Source organism: Pteronotus mesoamericanus, unplaced genomic scaffold (genome assembly GCF_021234165.1).
Source record: "Pteronotus mesoamericanus isolate MK-2021 breed Mesoamerican mustached bat unplaced genomic scaffold, CSHL_Meso_final scaffold_705, whole genome shotgun sequence".
Lineage (NCBI taxonomy): Eukaryota > Metazoa > Chordata > Mammalia > Chiroptera > Mormoopidae > Pteronotus > Pteronotus mesoamericanus.
Genome location: NW_026555326.1, coordinates 3,044,792 through 3,064,399, shown reverse-complemented (window position 1 = coordinate 3,064,399; position 19,608 = coordinate 3,044,792). Strand labels below are relative to the sequence as shown.

At 49.5% G+C, this 19,608-nt stretch overlaps 1 protein-coding gene across 1 annotated transcript in view; it reads right to left on the bottom strand.

Moving 5' to 3' along the window:
• Window positions 1–19,608, bottom strand: part of PLXNA2 (plexin A2) — a 205,371-nt gene that overhangs the window by 174,104 nt on the left and 11,659 nt on the right. The window contains exon 2 of the mRNA XM_054563219.1: window positions 5,311–6,578. Within this exon, the coding sequence (XP_054419194.1) occupies window positions 5,311–6,543 (1,233 nt within the window). The 5' untranslated portion in view covers window positions 6,544–6,578. The remainder of the gene's footprint in view (window positions 1–5,310; window positions 6,579–19,608) is intronic.

The window sequence follows — 19,608 nt, the reverse complement described above, 5'->3', positions numbered from 1 at the left end:
TATTGTGGGGCTGGGCTGTGATGCGTCCTCTGAAATGCCCCAGCTGACTGCGCAACTGGAATCTTGTGGGCCAAGGCTGCAGACTCTGGGCCAGAAAGAGGCCTGAGTCGTGTTTCTTCTGGGCCTGGAAAGGCATCCCAGATGAGGAAGGAAATGACTGTTCTAGCACAGAAAGCATCATGGAGCAATGGGCAACCTGTTCCCTTCAACCTCCGCCCTTCACACTTACCAGGAAATAGCTGGCTGGTGCATCACTCGCCAACAGCCTCATTTCCTTGGAATAACTGGTTTATAAGCTAGGGCACGTAATAGTTAAGCCAGAGTCTTCCCTTCCATTCCTCTCTGAGGTCCACAGGAAGAGAGATTTACATCTTGTGATTCCTTGGTGTTCTGTAGAGAGTGATGCTCCTGCTGCTGCTTGGAATGGTGGTGGTGCGTGCGTGCGTGCGTGTGTGTGTGTATTGGTGTGTGTACCTTTTAGGAAAGGGAACTAACTTTTAGGTTAAGGATGACCTTGAACTCTGTGAACTCTGGTAAGATGGAGCCATCACTACCCCCGACCCCCACCCCCACCCCGGCAGAAGGGATGAGCTTCTCAGGAAGGGAGTGAAGCAGGGGTATGCCGGAGCCAGCGCATGAGGGATGACTGTACATCTCTATATTCAGGGACATCACACTGATGGTGTGAAATCAGCGATGGTGGGAGCATTTACATCATGGAAATTAGCAAATGTTTCTAGTCAAGGCTCTCGCCACCACCATCACTGCAGCCTGTGCAGAGCTAGTTATTTAATATTTACCAGCACATCACAGGAGCCAATGTGGAAAGGCCTTGTTACCTAGGAAGACAGATCAGAGGAGCAACTACCACCATTTTCTGCTTGTTTTTTTCATCCCTATACCATAGGTAGCAGGTGCCCTGGAAGACTCAGAAGATATAGTCCTTTCTCTAGGTCCCTCTAGCCAGATGACCTTGATGTGTCACATACCCTCTCTGAGCTCTAGTTTTCTCATCTGTGAAGTGAAAGGGTTGGACCAGGTAATCATCAAATTTCCTTTCAGATCTGAAATTCCTCATTTCATGGTGAAGTTTATTTCCCACTTTCTCTTGGGGCCAATAAGGCTGCATGCAGAGCCTGGACAAAGGGATCGCCCAGGCCAGCTGCTGAGAAATGATGACAGAAGCAAAAATCTGCTGGTGATTGTGGATTTCTCTACATCCCTCCTGAAACTAGAAATCCCAGTCTACAAGGAAAATAGTTTGTTCTGAGGCTAAGCTCTTGGGGACTGGCTGACATTTCTTTCTCTCCTCTAAATTGTCAGATACTCCCAAACACCTGATGCCCCTTCACTTTTCCTCAAATGATGAGAGGTTGGAGTATGGCTTTCCCTAAAGCAGCATGGCTACACAGAAATAATTCAGGCTTGTGGTAGGCAGTCTGACAGACACGAGCAGAGCAGGGCAACAGTCAGGTTTAGAAGGTCTCCAGGGCGGAAAGCTCTGGGTGCCCAGCAAGGGACAAAACTGGGAAAACAAGGACCTCTCCCCCACGGTAACCTTTCCTCCCCTAGCATATCACTGGTCATATAGTTTAGACACCCTGACCTTTCATATCACTGGCCATGCAGTTTGGACCCTCTCCTGACCGTATTGCCCCTGGCATGTTGCTAGTCATCCCGGTTAGACTTCCTTTAGAGAGGGAACAAACAAGGGGCCTGGAGAATAGCCCTTAAGCATTAAGTCCCCAGACCCAGAAATGCAGCAAAACCAGACAAGCTACAACATGGCTGACATTAGGACCAGCTGCATTGACTGATGGCGCCTTGCCCCGGCAGCAACCAATCAGTACAGACCATGACCCTGAGGGACACACCTGGAAAGCTGATGAATAGTCTATTGGGATTTTTAGGTAAATGAGATTTCCAGATAAATACCCTCAAGATGCAGGACCCAGCACCAGGGAGCACATCCTCACCTTTCCCCGACCCCTTACCCCAGATGCATTTTCTTCGCCTCTCTCTCCTAAGCTCCAGGGCCCCTTCTTTTGCTTCTATAACTTGTTCCCTGAGCCCAATTTCTTCTACAACTTACTTCTTCTACCTCTGTGACTTTCTAAATAAACTTTCTCTTATAGTTTGAGTCTTCTCTCTGAATTCTTTCTTAGCCAGAACTGAAGTACCAATGTTGCCGAACCAAGGTCTGGTCTAACTCCCTGCTAACACCTGGTGCTGTTTTCCTTCTCACTGTCAACAGGCTCAGAAGCCGTATGGGCTTAACTGAATCCAAATCCTTGTTTTATCATTTGTAGTTGTGTGAGTTTAAGATATGTAGTGTTTATGAACCTTTGTTTTTCCACCTGTCAAATGGGGATGATCATCCTTGTTTCATAGAGTTACGTTGAGGATCAAGGGACATCTATAACAGCATAAACAATAAAAAATAAATTGCTCAGGACCGTCTTTAATACATAGCTGCTATTTAATGAATGATAGACCCCTTCCTACTCCCTTTTAGAAAAGTTCAAATCCTTCATCTGCGTGTTCCATGTTCGTCCAAAGACCGTGTTCAAGTTAAGCCCTGGGACCTCAGCTTCTTTCACCAGTCCTTAATGCCATCTAAGGCCACCAAATGCTTCTGGATCCTCAGGTCTGGGACTCCCATAGCACCCCTTCTCCTGGGCGAAGGCTGCACTGGAAGAGTGTGCTACCGAGAGGAGAAAGGTGGGGAATGGTGATGGGGGCCTGTGTTCTCTGAGGTCCTGGTCTCGCCTGCTCTCACCTCTCTTCCAGTGCCTTTGCTGCTCTTTGGTCATTAGTCTAGGCTTGTCTCTCTGCAAGCCACTGGAGCCAGAGAAGGGTGTCAGCTTCCTTTTCTCTCTGGCTCAGAAGCAGGCAGGAATCAGCAGTTTCCTCCTGACAAGCTCCCCTCTGGGCAATAGGATCTAGACAGGACTCTGCCAGGGGGTTAACCCTTTCATTTCCTCTGTACTTCTGATTGTTTGGGGCCGTAGGTTATAGAATTTTAGTGCCATAAAAAACTGGAGATTATCTAGTTCAACCTCCTCATTTTACAAAAATGAAATAACAGCAAACAACTGGTTGTCATTATGATTAATATTAATAATTATAGCTGCAATTTACTGAATGCTTATTATGTGCCAGGTATTATGCTAAGAATTTTATATGTATTTTTCTATTTGATTTTTGTAAGAACCATAAAACAGGGTACTATTAGCTCTATTTTTAAGATGAAAAATTACAGCTTGGACCAGATGCACAGCTTGTCCAAAGTCAGAGTTTTAAGTGGTAGAACTGATCTTTAAATACAAATCTGTTGGGCTTCAAAACCTATATAGTCTTAACCAATATCCTATCACACCAAGCAAATGATAGTGGGACAAGAAGCGAAGAAAAGGTGTGACTGTTTTCTTGCTTTAAGGAGTGGTTCAGTCCCAATAGCAGGCACTTGCAGTTTTAGGCACTCAGAAAGCAGCCATATGGGTCCCTTCATCTCAGATTTTTCCCGAGACTGCAGATCCAGAGTCTACAGCACTTTGCACAGAAATCTACCTTTACGCTTTTCACATGGCTTAACAGTTAACTAATAATGGTATACCTCACAGGCCAGGCATGGCACAGATCTTCTCATATATCTCACTTGGACATCCCATGAGGTAGGCATTATAATTACCATTTCACAGATGATAATGTAGAAATAAAAATGTTAAATTACTTCAGAAGCCAGGAAGCAGCACAGATGAAATTTGAACTGTAGTCTTTGTCTCTAAAGCCCAGACTATATTATAGTTCTAGATATTTCTCCCTCTCTCTCCTCCGATCACTAGATTATGAGACATGTGAGAGTAGTGACCTTGTATTTTTATGTTTGCATCTGGCACAATGTTTGGCACATAGAAGATCTTCAATACTGTCTTTTTAAATGGATGGAGGAATAGTTTGGTGGATAGGTAACAAATGGGAGAGGTGGATAAATACACGGATGAAGGGATGGGTAGGCAGATGGATGATAGACGGATGATGGATGGGTGTGTCATGGTGACCACTTAGATGGCAGCAACTTGACCCTCTTACAGGACAGTGCTCACCACGGATTTTCTTGTCTCTGCAGCAACTTGACCCTCTTACAGGACGGTGCTCACCAGGGATTTTCTTGTCTCTGTGGTCCTCTGGTCTGGATCCTTAGCTCCCTTTCTTTTTCCCTTTACCCAAACTTCTGATTATGTTTCCCCAGTTTGTAATCTACCAGTCAAGCTTAACTCCCTTCCCTTTCTTCCGGCTTCCATATCCAACTGCCTACTCAGCACCCTAACTTGCCTTCACAGTAGTCTTCAAGTCCCTGCCCAAACACTGTCTGATCCTTGCTGCCTCTGGGCAGCCTCGTCTCCTCCCACTCTTTCCCCCACATGCTCCAATCCAGCTGCGCTTGCCTCCTTCCTGCTCCTCACACACACCAGGCATTCCCTGAAATCTTTGCACTTGCTGCTCCCGCTCTCTGGAATGTTTTCCCCAGGTCCCCACATGGCTCACTCCCTTATCTTCCTTGGCCTTTGTCCAAAGGCCACTTTCTCAATGAATCAACCCTTTCAGGTACTCCCTCTTCCTTTTCTCTGCTTTATTTTTCTCTACAGCAATCATGACCATTTGACAGGCTACGTATTTTATGTATTTATTTGTCTTGCCTCATCGTGAGGGTGGGGGTACTTTGTTGTGTGGGACACCGCCAAAGCCAGCAGTGCCTGGTGTGGTGTAGGCGCTTGATATATGTACATTAATCCCTGAACAGCTTAGGTTTGTGTGGGTCTATGTACACGTGATTGCTTTCAATGAATACTGTAATTGCACTTTCTTTTCCTTATGATTTCCTTAGTAACATTTCTTTTCTCTAGTTTACTCTATTGTAAGGATACAGTATATAATAAGTGTAACATATAAAATATGTGTTAATTGACTGTTTATGTTACAGGTAAGGCTTCCAGGCAACAGTAGGCTATTAATTAAGTTTTTGGGAAGTCAAAAGTTATAGGTGGATTTTTGTCTACACAGGGGGTCGGCACCCTGACCCTCATTGTTCAAGGGTCAACTGTTTGTGGAATGACTCAGTGGGTCAACAAACATGCCTCGAGTGTCTGGTATGTGTCAGGTTCTGTGTTATGGGCTACCACCTGACAGCATGGACCCGAAAAACCTCTCTCACTTCTGGCCCTTGGTGGTCATCCCAATGGGGCACAGGATGGACAGTCAGAGCCCGAACTCCAGATCAGGAGTAGAGCGAAGTGAGAGCCTCCTTACCGCCTTGGTGCACTGGACGTCCTTCCCCAGCAGCCAGTTGAGCTCCAGGTTGCCCTCGCCCTGGTAACAGGACTGTAGGCGCTCCTTGATCTGTAAGTTGATGGCTCGGATGGGGAAGGCACAGAGGGCAGAGTCATCGGGTGGGTGGTGGTACTGCTTCTGCCCTTTGGAGAAGATGGCGAAGAGCACATCATCCTTGCCGCTGATATTGAAGGCCTGGGCCAGGGAGTCCCCGGGCTTGGCCAGGTAAGCAGCCTGCAGGAGGCGGTATTCCACCCCAGCCCGAGTGCAACCGAAAGGCAGGGACACATAGGAGTGGAATTTGGGGTCATCCTTGCAGAGCCTCACGATGCGCGAGGTGTAGAAGAGGTCTCCAGCTGAGTTGATGGCCACACCCTCGGGGGTCTCAGGCTGAACAGTGAGGAAGTAGACGAAGCCCCCGCTGGCAAAGCCATAGATGTAGAAGATGTCAAAGTGGGAGACTAGGGCCAGGGTGTCGGAGGGGATCTTGATGAGGGAGGAGACAAAATCACTATGTAGCTCATAGTCGAGCATGGCGGAGGACTCGGGGTCACGGGGCAGCTTCCTGCTGGACAAAGTGGGAAAGTAATCCTGCTTTCCATCCACAGCGGTGCCGATGAAGAGCTTGCCATCCTGCCCCTCAGAGCGCACGATCACCCCATACATCGTCCCCGTCTTGTTGACGCTGGACAGGTAGTGTTCCTTCTTGTGGGATGGCTCTACCAGGATGAAGAGGTCGTCCAGCCGCAGCAGCTTGCAGACCCCCTGGTAGAGGCTCCCGCAGGCCAGCAGGCGGTTCTCAGGGTAGTCAATGATGAGCAGCTTATTGACGTTGTTGGTGAGGGTGAGCACCTCGCTGCAGGGCTGCACGATGAGGGGCGGGTAACAAGACTTATTGTCCTCTTCCGGCCCAGTCTTGTGAGCCACCTGGATGGTCAGGTTGCCCGTGAGCTTGTAGACCCGGTTGATGGCCCCCACGTACACTGCGCCCGTCCCTCGGTGGACAGTCAAGTGGTTGAAGGTCCAGTCTCGATTCTCAGAGTGGAAAGTGCTGAACTGAGGCATGCTGGCTGCCGGGCAGGTCAGCAGCACCCAAACCACTGAGAGCAAGACCACAGACCAGCTGTCAACCTCTGTGGCCCATGGCCAGGGCCTCCTCTGTTCCATGCTGAGAGGGGCAAAGACGAGGAGGCAGATCCTCTGAGCGCTCATCCACGCCACCGTCCTGGCTTGGCCCTCACATGGTTCTGGAAAACACAAGGCAGGGAGGTCAGATGGAAAATAGTCCTGAGAGGAGTGAATCAAATTGCTTGACCCAGAGTCCCAGCCCTGGCTAGCTCTGTGAGTCTCTTCCTTCTGTATTTCAGTTTTTCTATTTTTAACACACTTTCTCCCTCTTGGAGTTGTTCAGGGAATCCTATTATCTATTTTGGTCTCCAGCCTTACACTGTAAATTCCTTTCTTTTACTTTACAAAGCATCTCTATTTCTGTTCTCTTAAAACATTGTTTTTATCTCTCAGGGAGGTTAAAAGACTGTTTAAGTTCACCCTGCCAGTTGATCCCCCGATCAAGAGTAAGGCAAGTCTTTCCTACCCAGGAATTGCTTCTGTCCTCTCTCAGTCAAATGAAAATGTCTCGTTTTTAAAAACTACTCCCAGAGTCTGATGCTGCAAATAAAATTCCTTTTTGTTTCAGAATTCCATTCCCTCATGCAGCTGCATTTCCTTACTTTCTCAATCTCTGTCCTCCACAGGAAAGGGTTTCAGCCCCATCCTCTCCAGAAAGAAGAATCCCTGATGTTAGCTGTTACAACTTGTTAGAAAAGAGTGAGACGCTGTGGCCAATAGGGCTGGGATTTTCAGGTGTGCCATTCAGAAGCCTGAACAGCCCCAAGGAGATGAGTAGACACCCCCCACCCACTCTTCTCTGGGACAGGAGGATGCCAGTCACTGCCTCCCAGGGAGCGGGCTGCCAGGTCCTGCGGACATTTCTTCTCCTCTGCTCCTCTGCAGGTGGGGCTGTCCTCCTCGCCAAGGGGGACTGGCCATCTGAGTCCAGCTTTAGCTACCTGGACACAAGTTTTGGGTTTCGAAAATGTAGGTGGGACAAAGGGAGGCAAGTTGAGGGTCTCATTTCAGTGACTGCTGGAGCCTCGTGATCATTTGAGACCCAGGAAGTCAGCCCCGGGCCTCACCCTGCTCTGCCCTGCTGCGCCTCGTCTCCCACCCTGACTCCTTTGCTCCTTCCCCTCCCTCCAGACCCCCAGGCCCTAAAGCTTTTCTGTTTTCCAAGGAAGCTGCCCAGAGGAGCAAAGCGGGGCTCCTGTGGAGAGTTTCTGGTGTGCCTGGGCCAGGGCTGGGACAGAGGAGCCTGCCCCCTCCCTCTGAGAGCGCTGCTCCTGACTAGCGTGGAAAGGGAGCAGCAGCAGGGAGCAGTAGCAGGAGGAGGCTGAGTGCCGTTTAGCAGAAACATCTTTTCTCCCGTGAGACAAATTGCCCGGCACCCTTCTCAGACAAGTCCAGACAACTCTGGGCAGCGAGGCGACAGGAGTGGACACGCCCTGGCCAAGGATGGAGAACTGCCTCCAAGGCAGCTTAGCAGGGTCCCGTCTCCTTCTACCTTCCAGTCTGGCTGGACTGGCTTAGAATCAGAATAGGCTCCATGCTGGGAATCCACACTGTTTTGCTCTGTATCTTTAGAAACTCTCTTTCCTGCTCTTCAACTCTGGGTCCTGGACCTGACAGCCATTGTGGTGCCAGAGGCAGAATCCACCTGACTGCTCCCCACCAACCAGGCTCCATCAGGGGGGTCTGAGATGACTCAGGAGCCCAGGCTTCCTTAGAAAGAGGAACACAACAGCACGAGGCCCCGGCTGACCCCAGGGCCTCCAGCACTGCCCTTCCGGCCCCACGCCTGCACCCACTGCAAAGCCTCAACAGACGGAGCTTTTGGTTTGAAAACCCGTTATTTTTAGCTATGTCCTGGGGCCGGTAGCAGGACGTGAATTCCTCACAAGAAGCTGCAAAAAGGAAATAACAGAATGTAAGTGCCTTACATTCCCCAGCTGGACAGGGAACTACCAGAGGCCAATATGGGCATGCCCCTGTCTCAGCTGGTGGAGGGCAGTGTTCCACAAGGAGGAAAGTAATTGTGACCATGCTATGTTAGGGTTTTGCCTTGTAGAAAGTGCCCTCTGAGACACTGGCACTGAGTTTGTGGACAGCACACTTCTGCCTTATCCACCATATATACGTTTAGCCCATGGCTACAGGATGGAGGTCATGGTAGCAGAGATAACATCGAAGGACAGACACAACGTAAGGTTAAGATCAACTACTTCACCTCCCTACCCAACATCCCCCTGAGATCAGTTTGATTAGTGAGTGGCTTTGTTGTTAGGCAGAGTTTGGAAACAACTATGGGACAGTGGGCAAGTGAAGTCTCATCTCCCTTTCAGGTAGAACGAGGATAATTGCAGTACCGACCTCACTGGTTGTCATGAGAGCAAATGAGATAATGCAGGGAAACTTCTTAGGTCAACTTCTGCTAGTTGTTATTGTTTTCACTGAAGCCTTCCCAGGAGATTGCACTTTAGGAATCCTGCCAGGGCTCTTGACTTCTCTTTTTGCTCATATTCTTCCTTTTCTTGGGAATGAACATTGTGGGAAGACCTTTGATCCCCAGCTTTCCCTGACCCAGTGAAGGGATTCAATTCAGGAAGCATGTGTCAAAGGAAAGAGAATAGATCTGAGGTGGTCTTCCCTCTCGTACTACTGCACAAGTCCCAACAGTCTCTCTGCCACCTGCAATAAAGTTGGCAGAGATGAAGGATCCTAAGAGTTGAACTATGAATCGGAAAATTGGTCTGGTGACTAGAAGGCATGAAGTCATGGGGCAGGAGGCAGAGTAAGGGACTTAGGAGACTTTGATTCAAATTCTGCCTCTGTCAGCCATGAGTCATATCGCTTTAGACTAGGCTAGCATCTTCCTGAGCCTATTTCTTGATTTTAAAATAAAGGATGTTTGAATCAGCCAGTTTGTAAGCTTTCTTCTTCCAGGTGAAATAATACGTTGAGGCTTGCTTCCCTCAGCTTCTAAAGTCTGTGGCTGAGATAGATGCTGAAGTCCTTCCATCCTACCTGATAAAACTGGTTAGGTCAGGAATTCTCAACAGACCACTATGGTTGGGCTGTTTGCCTCTTACTCCTCAATCAGCATTCACTTTGAGACAGACTGCTTTTGGTGACCAGCCAAGCAAATTCATTCCATGGGGCTCAAGGGTCGCCCATCTGGGAGTAGCAGGCGCTGGCAGAGTGGAGTCAAGAGGCAGCATGGTCTCCTGCAGTGCAGGTGTGGCAGGTAAGGCTCACACTTTATCCTAGGAGTGTGGCTTTCACAAGGACAATTGATTTCAACAGCAAGTTGAGAGTTTTTGCCTTTCCATGCCAAGGCTGATGTAACAGAATAGCTGAGTTCCAAAGCAGGACCCAGCTAGCAAGGATCAAGTCTCCTATCCGAACTCAGAGAAACACCCTTTGTGGAGGACAAGCAGCCACCTTTGTACCTCTGATGAAAAGCTGTGTAGTGCAATGGTTAAATGCATTGACTCTGAACCTAGATACTTAGATAGCTGTGTAAACTTGGTCAAGGTCCTTAGCCACTCTGTGATGCTATCTATCTACATAAAATGGGATTAGTACGAGCATCTGCCTCATACGATTATTATAGTGAAGTCACTTAATACGTATAAAGCACTTAAAACAATGCCTGGCCCATTTTAAGTGTTCACCATAATAAATAGTCTTTATTAGTAGTAATTTATTTGTCAATATTTCTGGCTCTTCACCTCCCTCCATTCCATGATCTGTCTTAGAATAAATTATCCATACTTGATTTGGTAGAAGCCAGTGAACATATGCCCATGACTTTGCATACCTAACATTTTTCCTAACTCCGATTTTTGGCTACTGTCAGCCTCAGGAGTTTCTACCTCATGATGCCTCTGTTTTTCTGCCACTGCTCCTCTCTCTCTCTAGTCTGTGAAGTCACTTTGTCACATGCATTCTCAAGAGCCAAAGCTTGCCTAGTCGCCATTCTCCTACCCGCTTCCCTCTCCCTCACCCCAAGTCTCAAACTAGGACATGTGGCTCTGCGATGCTTGCCCTATCGGTGGAGCCTCTCAGGACACCTTACCCCGAGCTCTTCCGATGCCAAGCAGAGGCCACACTTGTCTGGGAAGCAAGTGTCACTAAATATTTTATTTGAAAGGCCTTATGACACCATCTCCTGATCAGGATTCAGGAGGCAGGTGTGGGTGACAGCTAGTGGAGGCATCTAATACCTTCCTGATCAGCTGCTGTGGGAGTCAGTGGCAAAGCAGAGAGGAAGTGACAACCAGGCATTTCCAGTTCAGCTCAGTGCAGGATTCTCTCCACCCTGCCGACCTGCTCTGTTGCCTTCTTCAGGAGATCCGGACACACAGGCTTTCACTTGGCCTCTCTTATTGCAAAAGAAGCCAGTAAGAAGAGGAGTTAGGGTTGGGATATGATTTGGCCAATTGAGTCAAAGTTCATGATAGTAGACCGCACACCCTTGGACCCACCTGTAGCTCCACCATCAGCACTATCTCTTCTGTCATTGTCATCACCACCTACCTCACCACCACCATTGCCAGCACCATCCTGGCCAGGATATTTTTCCATAACAATGACAGTAACGGGTACCTATCATGACTGCACATACTAAGTGGCTCGCATAGCCAGGATCCCAAGGAGCCAGCTGGTGACAGAGAAAACATAGGCATGATAATGAGGGCTGTGAAGTCAGGGAAGGGGTGGGCAGCTGCACTAGAAATTTCCCCCGTGCTCCTCCCTCTCCCAGGGCAGCAGGCAGTCCATCCTCTCCCCCAGCTCTCCTTTCCAATTAGTAGTCGTTAAAGCAGCAGTTCAGGGCCAGTGCTGATGGAGATTATGATTACCCAGATTCACGACCTATTTTTAGATGAAGAAACCAAAACCTATGGAGAGGAAACAAATTGTCCAAGCTAACCCAAAATTAGTCCAGGACAGACTGCAATCTGAACTCTGCGAAAAGTCTGGTGTTTCCTTCATCACAGGTGAAAGGGCTCTGACAGTCAATGATGTTCTGCCTCGAGGCTCCCTGTTGGGGGGAAAGGAGGTGCCTTTAGAAGTGGTAGCCCCGTAATGGGCAGAACTGAGCCTTGCTCCAGGCCTGGCTGGGGAAGCAGTGTGTGGGGGGGACCTAAACGGGTGCGTGCAGAACTAATGGGCAGAAGGAGGGAGGGAAAGAGACACTCTTGATTGGCTCCCTCTGTGTTGGGAAGTATGACCCCCCGTGCCGTACTCTAGGCCCAGGCAGTCATCACACGCGGGGTGGAACCTATGCTGCGACTTGGGCTACAGAGTCCTGTGCCACATCCCTCTGGGTTACAGGCAGCCTCACAGACAGGTCAGATAGAGGCTAAGCACAGGAAACCTCTTCTCCCCAAAGAGTTAGAACTGCAGCAGAAGGGACTAAAGTTAGCTATTAAGGGGGACGTCCTATTTGGATAAGATCCCTGGGGCATACTGCCAAGCAGATTATGGAATTTCCTGACAGTGAATGTTCCTGACAGCTGTCTAGGAGTAAGTTTACCCAGAGGCAGGGAATCGGTCCCAACGACTTCAGAAGGCTTCTTTTGCTTTAAGATGCCTATGAGGATAAAATGTCTAAATGAGAGATTATGGGGCCCCAGCTTGTCCCCTGCGGGTGGAATGACCCTGAAGACCCGACATAATGTCATTTGCGTGGTTGTACATGCAAACATTCCAAGCGTCACCGTCTACCACCGACCTCAGAGGTAGTCCAGGCACGTTGGTAGCACAAGGTGAGTGAGAGGGCGAACCGAACGCAAAGGCCCCGGGGAATGCCGGCAGCTGAAAGGCCTCAATTAGAGTGAAAGGAGTTATCTGGTATTTAAATAATTATTAGATTGAAGGAATAATCATGGGTTTGAGCTGATTTTTTTCCCCACTGTCACCCTGATGGCGTCTATAATATTATTATTCAAATGCCCATGATGCTCACTGAGAAGAGACCATGAGAGAGAGGAGAGAGTGGGGGAGAGGGGTGGCGAGCGGGGAGAAGGAGAGAGACTCATTTAATCTCCATGTGACAGGGCTGCAGGAGGTACGATTAGTCTTTTTCTTATTTCAGCTGTCACTCATACACCGACACCGAAGATTGTTATTAGCGTATTTTATGCACACGATTTAAAGGGAAAAGGGGGTGGGCTTGGGAGAGGGAGAATTTCCTACAGAAAATAACAGGAACCAAAGGAACAGTTTAGATGTCACTGCTATACCAGCTGCGTTTGCTTCATTAATCGAATGTCATTTTTTCCCCAGACTCTGTGCTGTTACGTGAAGCTACGTGGCTATACGTTGCCCCAGAGTGAGAGAGAAAGAAGGTGAGGGGAGACAGAGGAGGAAGACGGGCCTCTGCCTACGTGCTTTCTTGGCATCCTTTTCGGGAGAAGGTGGCCCAGATGGTACTGTGGACCCCAGGATGTGTCAACACAACTCTGGTGACCATTTCTATCCAGTCACTTTTTTTTCACCGTGAGAAAAGAGATCCCTGCTTGCTTTTACATGCAACCCCTTGTATAGATGGGTAAACCCAATCCGATCTCCAGTGACCAAGTGGTAAGAGAGAGCGGGAACTCCAGGGAGGCCCCAACAGTCCTGCTCAGCAGTGAGGGAAGAACCCGGGTTCCAGGGGGCAGGGCACTGAGGGTGGTGTGACTGGAGCTATGGGTGGGTCTCTGCTCTGGCAACAGGCCCTTGAACCCACCTTGAACATGGGCCCATGAGAGCGATGGCCTCCACCTCTCAAGAAGGCACAATGGCAGATGCAGGGTGACATGCAGGGGCTCGGTGCTGGCAAGAAAGACAGGACGGCATGTGTTACAGGTTCAAATGTGTCCCCCCAATTCCTATGTGGAAGTCCTGACCTCATAATTCTGAAGTACCTCAGACTATGACGTATTTGGAGATAGGGTCTTTAAAGAGGGAATCAACTGAAAATGAGGTCATTTGGGTGGGCCGTGATCCAAATGACTTGTCCTTATAGGAAACTTGGACACAGAGACAGACAGCCACCGAGGGAAAAAGATGTGAAGTGACTCAGGGAGAGGATGGCCATCTGCAGGCCAAGGAGAGAGGTCTGGGACGGATCCTTCCTTCCTAGCCCGCAGGCGGAGCCAACCCTGCTGATACCTTGACTTCTTGCCTGCAGAACTGCGAGACAATAAATTTCTGTTATTTAAGCCCCCCGTCTGTGGTACTTTGTTACAGCAGCCCTAGAGGCTGACGGGGCGTGGAAGAGTAACGTTCTCTAGCATCTCAGCTTGGGGTTGTTCTTTTAGAGAAAAAGGTTGTGTGCACATGCATGTCTAAGCAGGCATGCTTGTGCCAAGTGGGTTGTTGAGCCACCACGGGGCCCAGATTCTTAGACAGGTAGGTGTCTTACCATCTCTGCAAGGACTGGGGCAGCACAGCAGGCTTTCCTCTCACCAGCTGTGCACTGTGGCCTGAGGGCCTGCTTGCTTTGTCCTTGCTGCCTTTATCCCCATGGGATTAGGATTGGGTATTTCCCCACAGAGTGGTTCTAGCCTTTTTTGCCTCCCCTGCCCTGTTCTTCTTCTTCTGCCCAGAAGAGTCCATGTGTCACTTCCCAGGCCCAAGAACCTTATGGATATTTTGTGACTCCCATAGAGCGAAGTCTCTCCAATCCCACCTCAGCTACTGCTCCCGCCTGTCCAGGACCGCGGCCTTTTCATGCTGGGGAGGGTTTTCTGTTACTCCCCTGCCCCAGATCTCCCAGTGGGCTCTGATCGAGCTCTGGAAACCGCACTGGCTCTCACAGGGCCTTAGCAAAACATCCAGTGTTTGTCCTCTCCTCTCACAGGCTGTAAAAGTTTGGAGTTGTCTCCCTGAATTATGAAGGGTTCCAAAGACGCTCACTCACTTGAGGGGTGGTGCAGGGGAGGGGGCACTGGCCCGACTGGCTTTGCAAAGTCAAAACAAGATTCATTACCCTGGGGCCAGGAGCAGGGAGATACACGCCTGACCCTGCAGACCTGCCCCATATGTCATGGGCCTGTCAGAAATCTCCCAGAATTCCCTTTATTATCTAAAGGTCGCCACCCGGGCAGCGCTGAGAGAGCCCAGGGTATAAACTAAACTACAAGAGCAATCAATTTCAAGCAGCTGCCTTCCCTGCCACTCTGCCCCCTCCCCCTTCCATGGGCTCTGCTCTCTTCAACCCCCTGTGGGGATCGACCAGAGAGAAGGGCCACCTCACCCCTGGGGCTGAAGGAATTTCTTCAGGTTAGCAGGCCTCTGAGGCTAGGAGCAGTAGACCTCGGGAGGGAGGCTGCTCTGGGCACTATTGAGGTCATCCCACTTCTTCCCTGACTGAAAGCTGGGCCCTGCTTTAAACCATCCTAGTCGGGGTGGGGAGGGGGGTTGCTATCTGGTAGGCATTATGGAATGAAAGAACAGGAAAAGGAATTCCCAGGCTCCCTCAAAATCAGGCAAAGGAATAAAAGTGGGATATTTGGCTTGGCTAAGTAGAGTCCAAATTCATGGTAGGAGACCTCATACCCTAAGGGCCTTGAGAAGCATAATAACAGCAACTTCCATGTGTTTCTATAACAAAAAATAATAAATAAGGAGGGACAGCTATTATGAACTACCTGCTACATGGTGCACTGTGCTAGTTTCTCTGCATATGCAAGGGGAAATTTTTGTAAACATCTTGCAAGATGAGTATTATTCTCCCCATGTCCCAGGTAGGAAAGCAGAGTCTTGGGAAGGTTGATGACTGGGCTAGTCACATTCTCCTGGGACACAGGACTTCCTGGTGCCCATGCTCTCCCCGCTGTTGCACGTTGCCTTGATGTTCAGCATGTTTTTCAACCAAACCCTCTTATCTCTGGTCTGGAAAGACTCACTAGAATGTTAAGTAAGACTTGGCAAGTATGTTATTTTAAAGGTCAAAACTTGATGCTCCCATTTCGGTCATGGAGCAGGGCTGGGGGCATGGGCGGTGTGGGCTGAGTTATGTGTTACACGGTGGATGGAAACCAAGGGTGTTTCATGGCAAGAGGGTTACTAGCTGGCAGTCACCTTTCAGAGAAATTCCAAATGTCCTTTCCAAGGATCCTGAATATGCATCTCCTGCCTTCTCACTTGTTCTTACTGTCCATGGCAGAGCCAGGGAGTTTGAGGCAGAACCGGCAGGAGAGCAGACCACAGGGTAGAAAGTGCCCAACTAAATCGTTAAATAAATTACAGTTACTCCACATAATGGCATATTATGCTGCCATTAACCACCGTAATGTTTTCAAAGAATAATGACACAGCTTCAATTCACAGCAGTGGGAGGGGAGGGAAGGAAAATAAAGAGGGGGAAGGAAAAATTCAAACCAAACATCAGGCATTCATCTCAGCTCTCAGACAGTGGGCCAGTCCCAAACCTCACTTACTTTCCCCTGAAGCTCTCCCTGTCTTTCCCTTCTTGAAGAAAAATTTTAATGGCCTCCAGTACTTCCCAGGTGAGAGAACTTCCTGTTTCCCTTACAAATCCTGTGCTTTTCTGCTTCCAGTGGCTCCCATGGTTGGTCACTGAAGCAGTCTAGGGACAAGGAGCACAACCTACCATGCTGTTCATCCTCTCGTCAGGGAAAGCAGCCCTAGTGCCAGATCAAGGCACATTATTTTAACACTGTCCATTTCCAGAAGTCAGTGTTCTGTAAAGTTCCAAAGAGGGGAGCTCTTGATCAGCGAGTCTGGCCTTGCCTCCCTGAAAATGGTGCACATAAGACTGTGACAGGGATGCTCAGCTGAGAGACACTGTGATGAAAGCCATTGGCAGCTGTAGAGTTCCTGCCAGATGTGCATGTTACTACTTTATTCCTGTGCCTCAGACTCCTTGTCTACCTTTGGTAGGCGCATGGCCGGAATGTGATACCTACCCATGGGAACATTTTCTGTTGCCCAGATAGACTCAGGGATGGACTGCTAAGCACTGAAGTTCACATGCTTCCAAGCTAGCTGGCTCTTCTTTGTCCAGTCTCCCTTCCTATCTATCCCAGAGTGATTCTACTCCCAACACACTAGTTCATTTGTTGAGTCCCCAGAACACCTTGCACAATTTCACCTCAGTGGTCCCCTCTCCCTGGAACACCTACATTTACTTTCTGCTTTGCCGACCCAAACCCCATCCATTCTTCAAAGCCTCCTGAAGACTCCAGGACCTCCCTGCTTCCAATCACCCATTCTCCTCCAAAGTCAATTAGAAACTGCTGTTTCAGCACATACTGCATTGCAGTGTTGGCTCTCGTTTGTTATGTGACTATGTTCCATTTCCCCCATTGAATTGGAGGCTCTTAGAGGGCAGGGACTAGCCCAGTTCTTTTCGCTCAGTCTGTGCTTGCTCTGGACCATGGAAAGCAGAAAAGGGAGATGGGGATACTCATTGCCTTTTCTTAACTACTAGCCTGACCTAAGACATGGTTTGAATGACCACGCTTGGCTCAGAGATTTGTCACAACTGATCTTTTGGCGGCAGTGAAGAAGGGAGCTCCTCTTGAATGCATGGGGTAGAGAGCAATGTCATCGGCTAGGTGGATGTGGGGAGACAGATGGAGAAGAAGGGGAAGATACCAGCTCTGCCTTTAAAGAATGTCCAATGCAGACAGGGTTTGCACAGCCAACAGTTTTGGCAAGAGAGCTCCAAAGTCACAAATCGTATAACATTATAGATCAACTAAAAGTATATAATAATAAACGGTCAATTGATAACACGAAGTGATCACAAGCAGAGTTGGATGAAGGGAAATTCCCCAGAAAGCTCTCAGAATAGGGCTTGTCAACAATGAGGTAGACAGCGGGTGCACAGACCTGCTTCGGAGACAGACCTGGGCTCAAGTCTTGCTCCATCGCTTTCTAGTTTGATGACCTTGACCATGTTATTTAACCTTTTGGAACCTGTGTTTCCTCAGCTATAAAAGGATACCTCAAAGGGTTGAGGTGAGAATCAATAAGGGATGTGATAGTGTTTTTGTAAACTCTACAGCTCTGAATAAACACCAATTACTTGCATTTCTGTTTTTTGGAAAAACACTGTACAAGGGCATCATCTCCTTGGCAGTGACAGCTGCCCTGTATGATGGCAACAAAGGCTGAGCCGGTTTCAGCCAGGTGAGGGGTGATTCTGTGCTGGGGAACAAGGTGACACAGCCCCCAGCTCCTAGGAGATGCCGAGAAGGCACTGGGTGCTGCTGGTCCCTAGAAGCCGCTCTCCCCAGTGCCTTTGACCCCACACCGTCCAGGTTACCACCCAACAATTCTCATAGCCTAGAGGGTGACTGAAGGGCCACTTCTGCTGCTCTTGGTGGTTTGTCCAGGAACCCTAGGCAGGAAGAGGGGAGGAGAGAAGGAAAGGAAAGCCTTCCCATGGGAGGAGGAGGAGGAGAGGTTGGGAACAGTTTCACGGGCTGGAGCTCCACATCCTTTGGGCTCTACTCATACTGGTCTGGCCAGCATGCTGGATGAAATTCCTCTGCTTTATCTTCTCCTGCCTCTCCTTCTCTCCTGTGCCTTCCTCAACCAACAGCCAAGAATCCGAATAAAAAGCTGTAACTCTTCTTTTATGAGGGAGCTTTTTAAGCAGGCTGTGTCCCCACCCTGTACCTTCCCACCTTCATTTTCTATTATTTGTCTCTCTTTGTCTGAAACTCTGAGCTCTTGCAGAAAGATCCTGAGCTGTCAGGCAGCCTCTCTTAAGTAATAGGCGAGCTCACAGTCGCGCACTCTGGCAGGGGAAGTGCTGAGGAGCTGGATAAAAGGAACACGTGCAGACTGTGAGGTGGTTGGTATTCCAAGCAGAGGGGCAGAAGTCTGTCCACGTATGGAACTTGTCTGTGCCAAGATGCGCACACGCTGGCATAGTCCACTCTTGCACATTCCACTCAGCTGGGGGACCCTTAACACCTGGGTGGCATCAGCCCCTGGGTGAGCGTGCAGAGGAGACTTTTGAGGCGCTTGAGGCCCTATCAATTCCGGACCCCAGCCCCACTGTGCAGGGAAAGTGAAGGGAGCAATTATCTGAGGCTGACACAGGGAGAAGAATGTGCTGGAGGGAATGCAGGGGGAAGGCAAGCAGGCCAGTGCAGCACAGGGACCTGGGGCAGAGAGATGAAAAGAGCTTCCCGAGTGGGAATCTGGCCCCCATGATGAATGGGGTGTGAGAGAGGAGTCTGGAAAGGGGTAAACAGCCAGGAGGGACGCAGGAGGGAGGGGGGCCGAGGAGAAAGAATGCTGAGGTCAAAGAGCAAAGCAAATGCTCCTGGAATGATTGAATCAAGATCCAGCATGCTGCACACCCGGATGGGATGGGTGCTCATGTGCACCCAGACACGCAGGCTCAGCCCCTCCCCCACCCCTGCCAAGGTGTGAGCAAGTCAGCTTTCCTTCCAGACCCATTCCATGCCTTCTGCAAAACTTCTCCTCTGACAGTTTGTTCTGAGGTCCCACGGGACCCCCTGTAATGTAAACTAGCATTTGTGCAGTGACTAAGTTTTACTGTTCACTAAGAATTTCATGTCTGTTACCTCATTAATGTGCCCCTCACGCAAGTCTGTGAGGGACAGATTAGCATCAGCATCACCATTTCACAGGTGGGGAGACTCGGGTGTACTGGAGGTGAAATATTTTGTCAAAGGTACCACCTGTGGAACTAGACTTAGACGTAGGCTCCTGGAGTTAAACATGTCACCCTACTTCTCCGCTGCCTAGAGCTGTGGGTGCCACCACTTGATATGTCCAAGGAGAGATCACTTACTCCAGCGATTTCTCTCTGCCTCCGGGAGGCAAGACTCTGCCCATACTCAGGGATATTCTGTTACCACTCTTTGGGAATGGGGGTGGGGTATTCGGAGCTCAACTCAAGAGTTGAGTCCTTGGGGACCCCTTGTGAAAGAGGAAAAGGCCTGGGGCTGGGAGCGTGTGGCCATCCACCGAATGCCACTTGGCTCCCATCCAGACCTGGCTGGTGGGAAGGAGGGCTGGGGAAGGGCTGAGCACTGGAGCTGGTCCCCCGCGCGGCCCTGGTGGTGGCAGATGGAAGGAGTCCAGAAGCAGGACTTTGTAGGCAGAGAGGCTGGGGTGCCAAAGTCCCCTCCTCACCAGCTTTTTGTTGTGGGGCAGAAG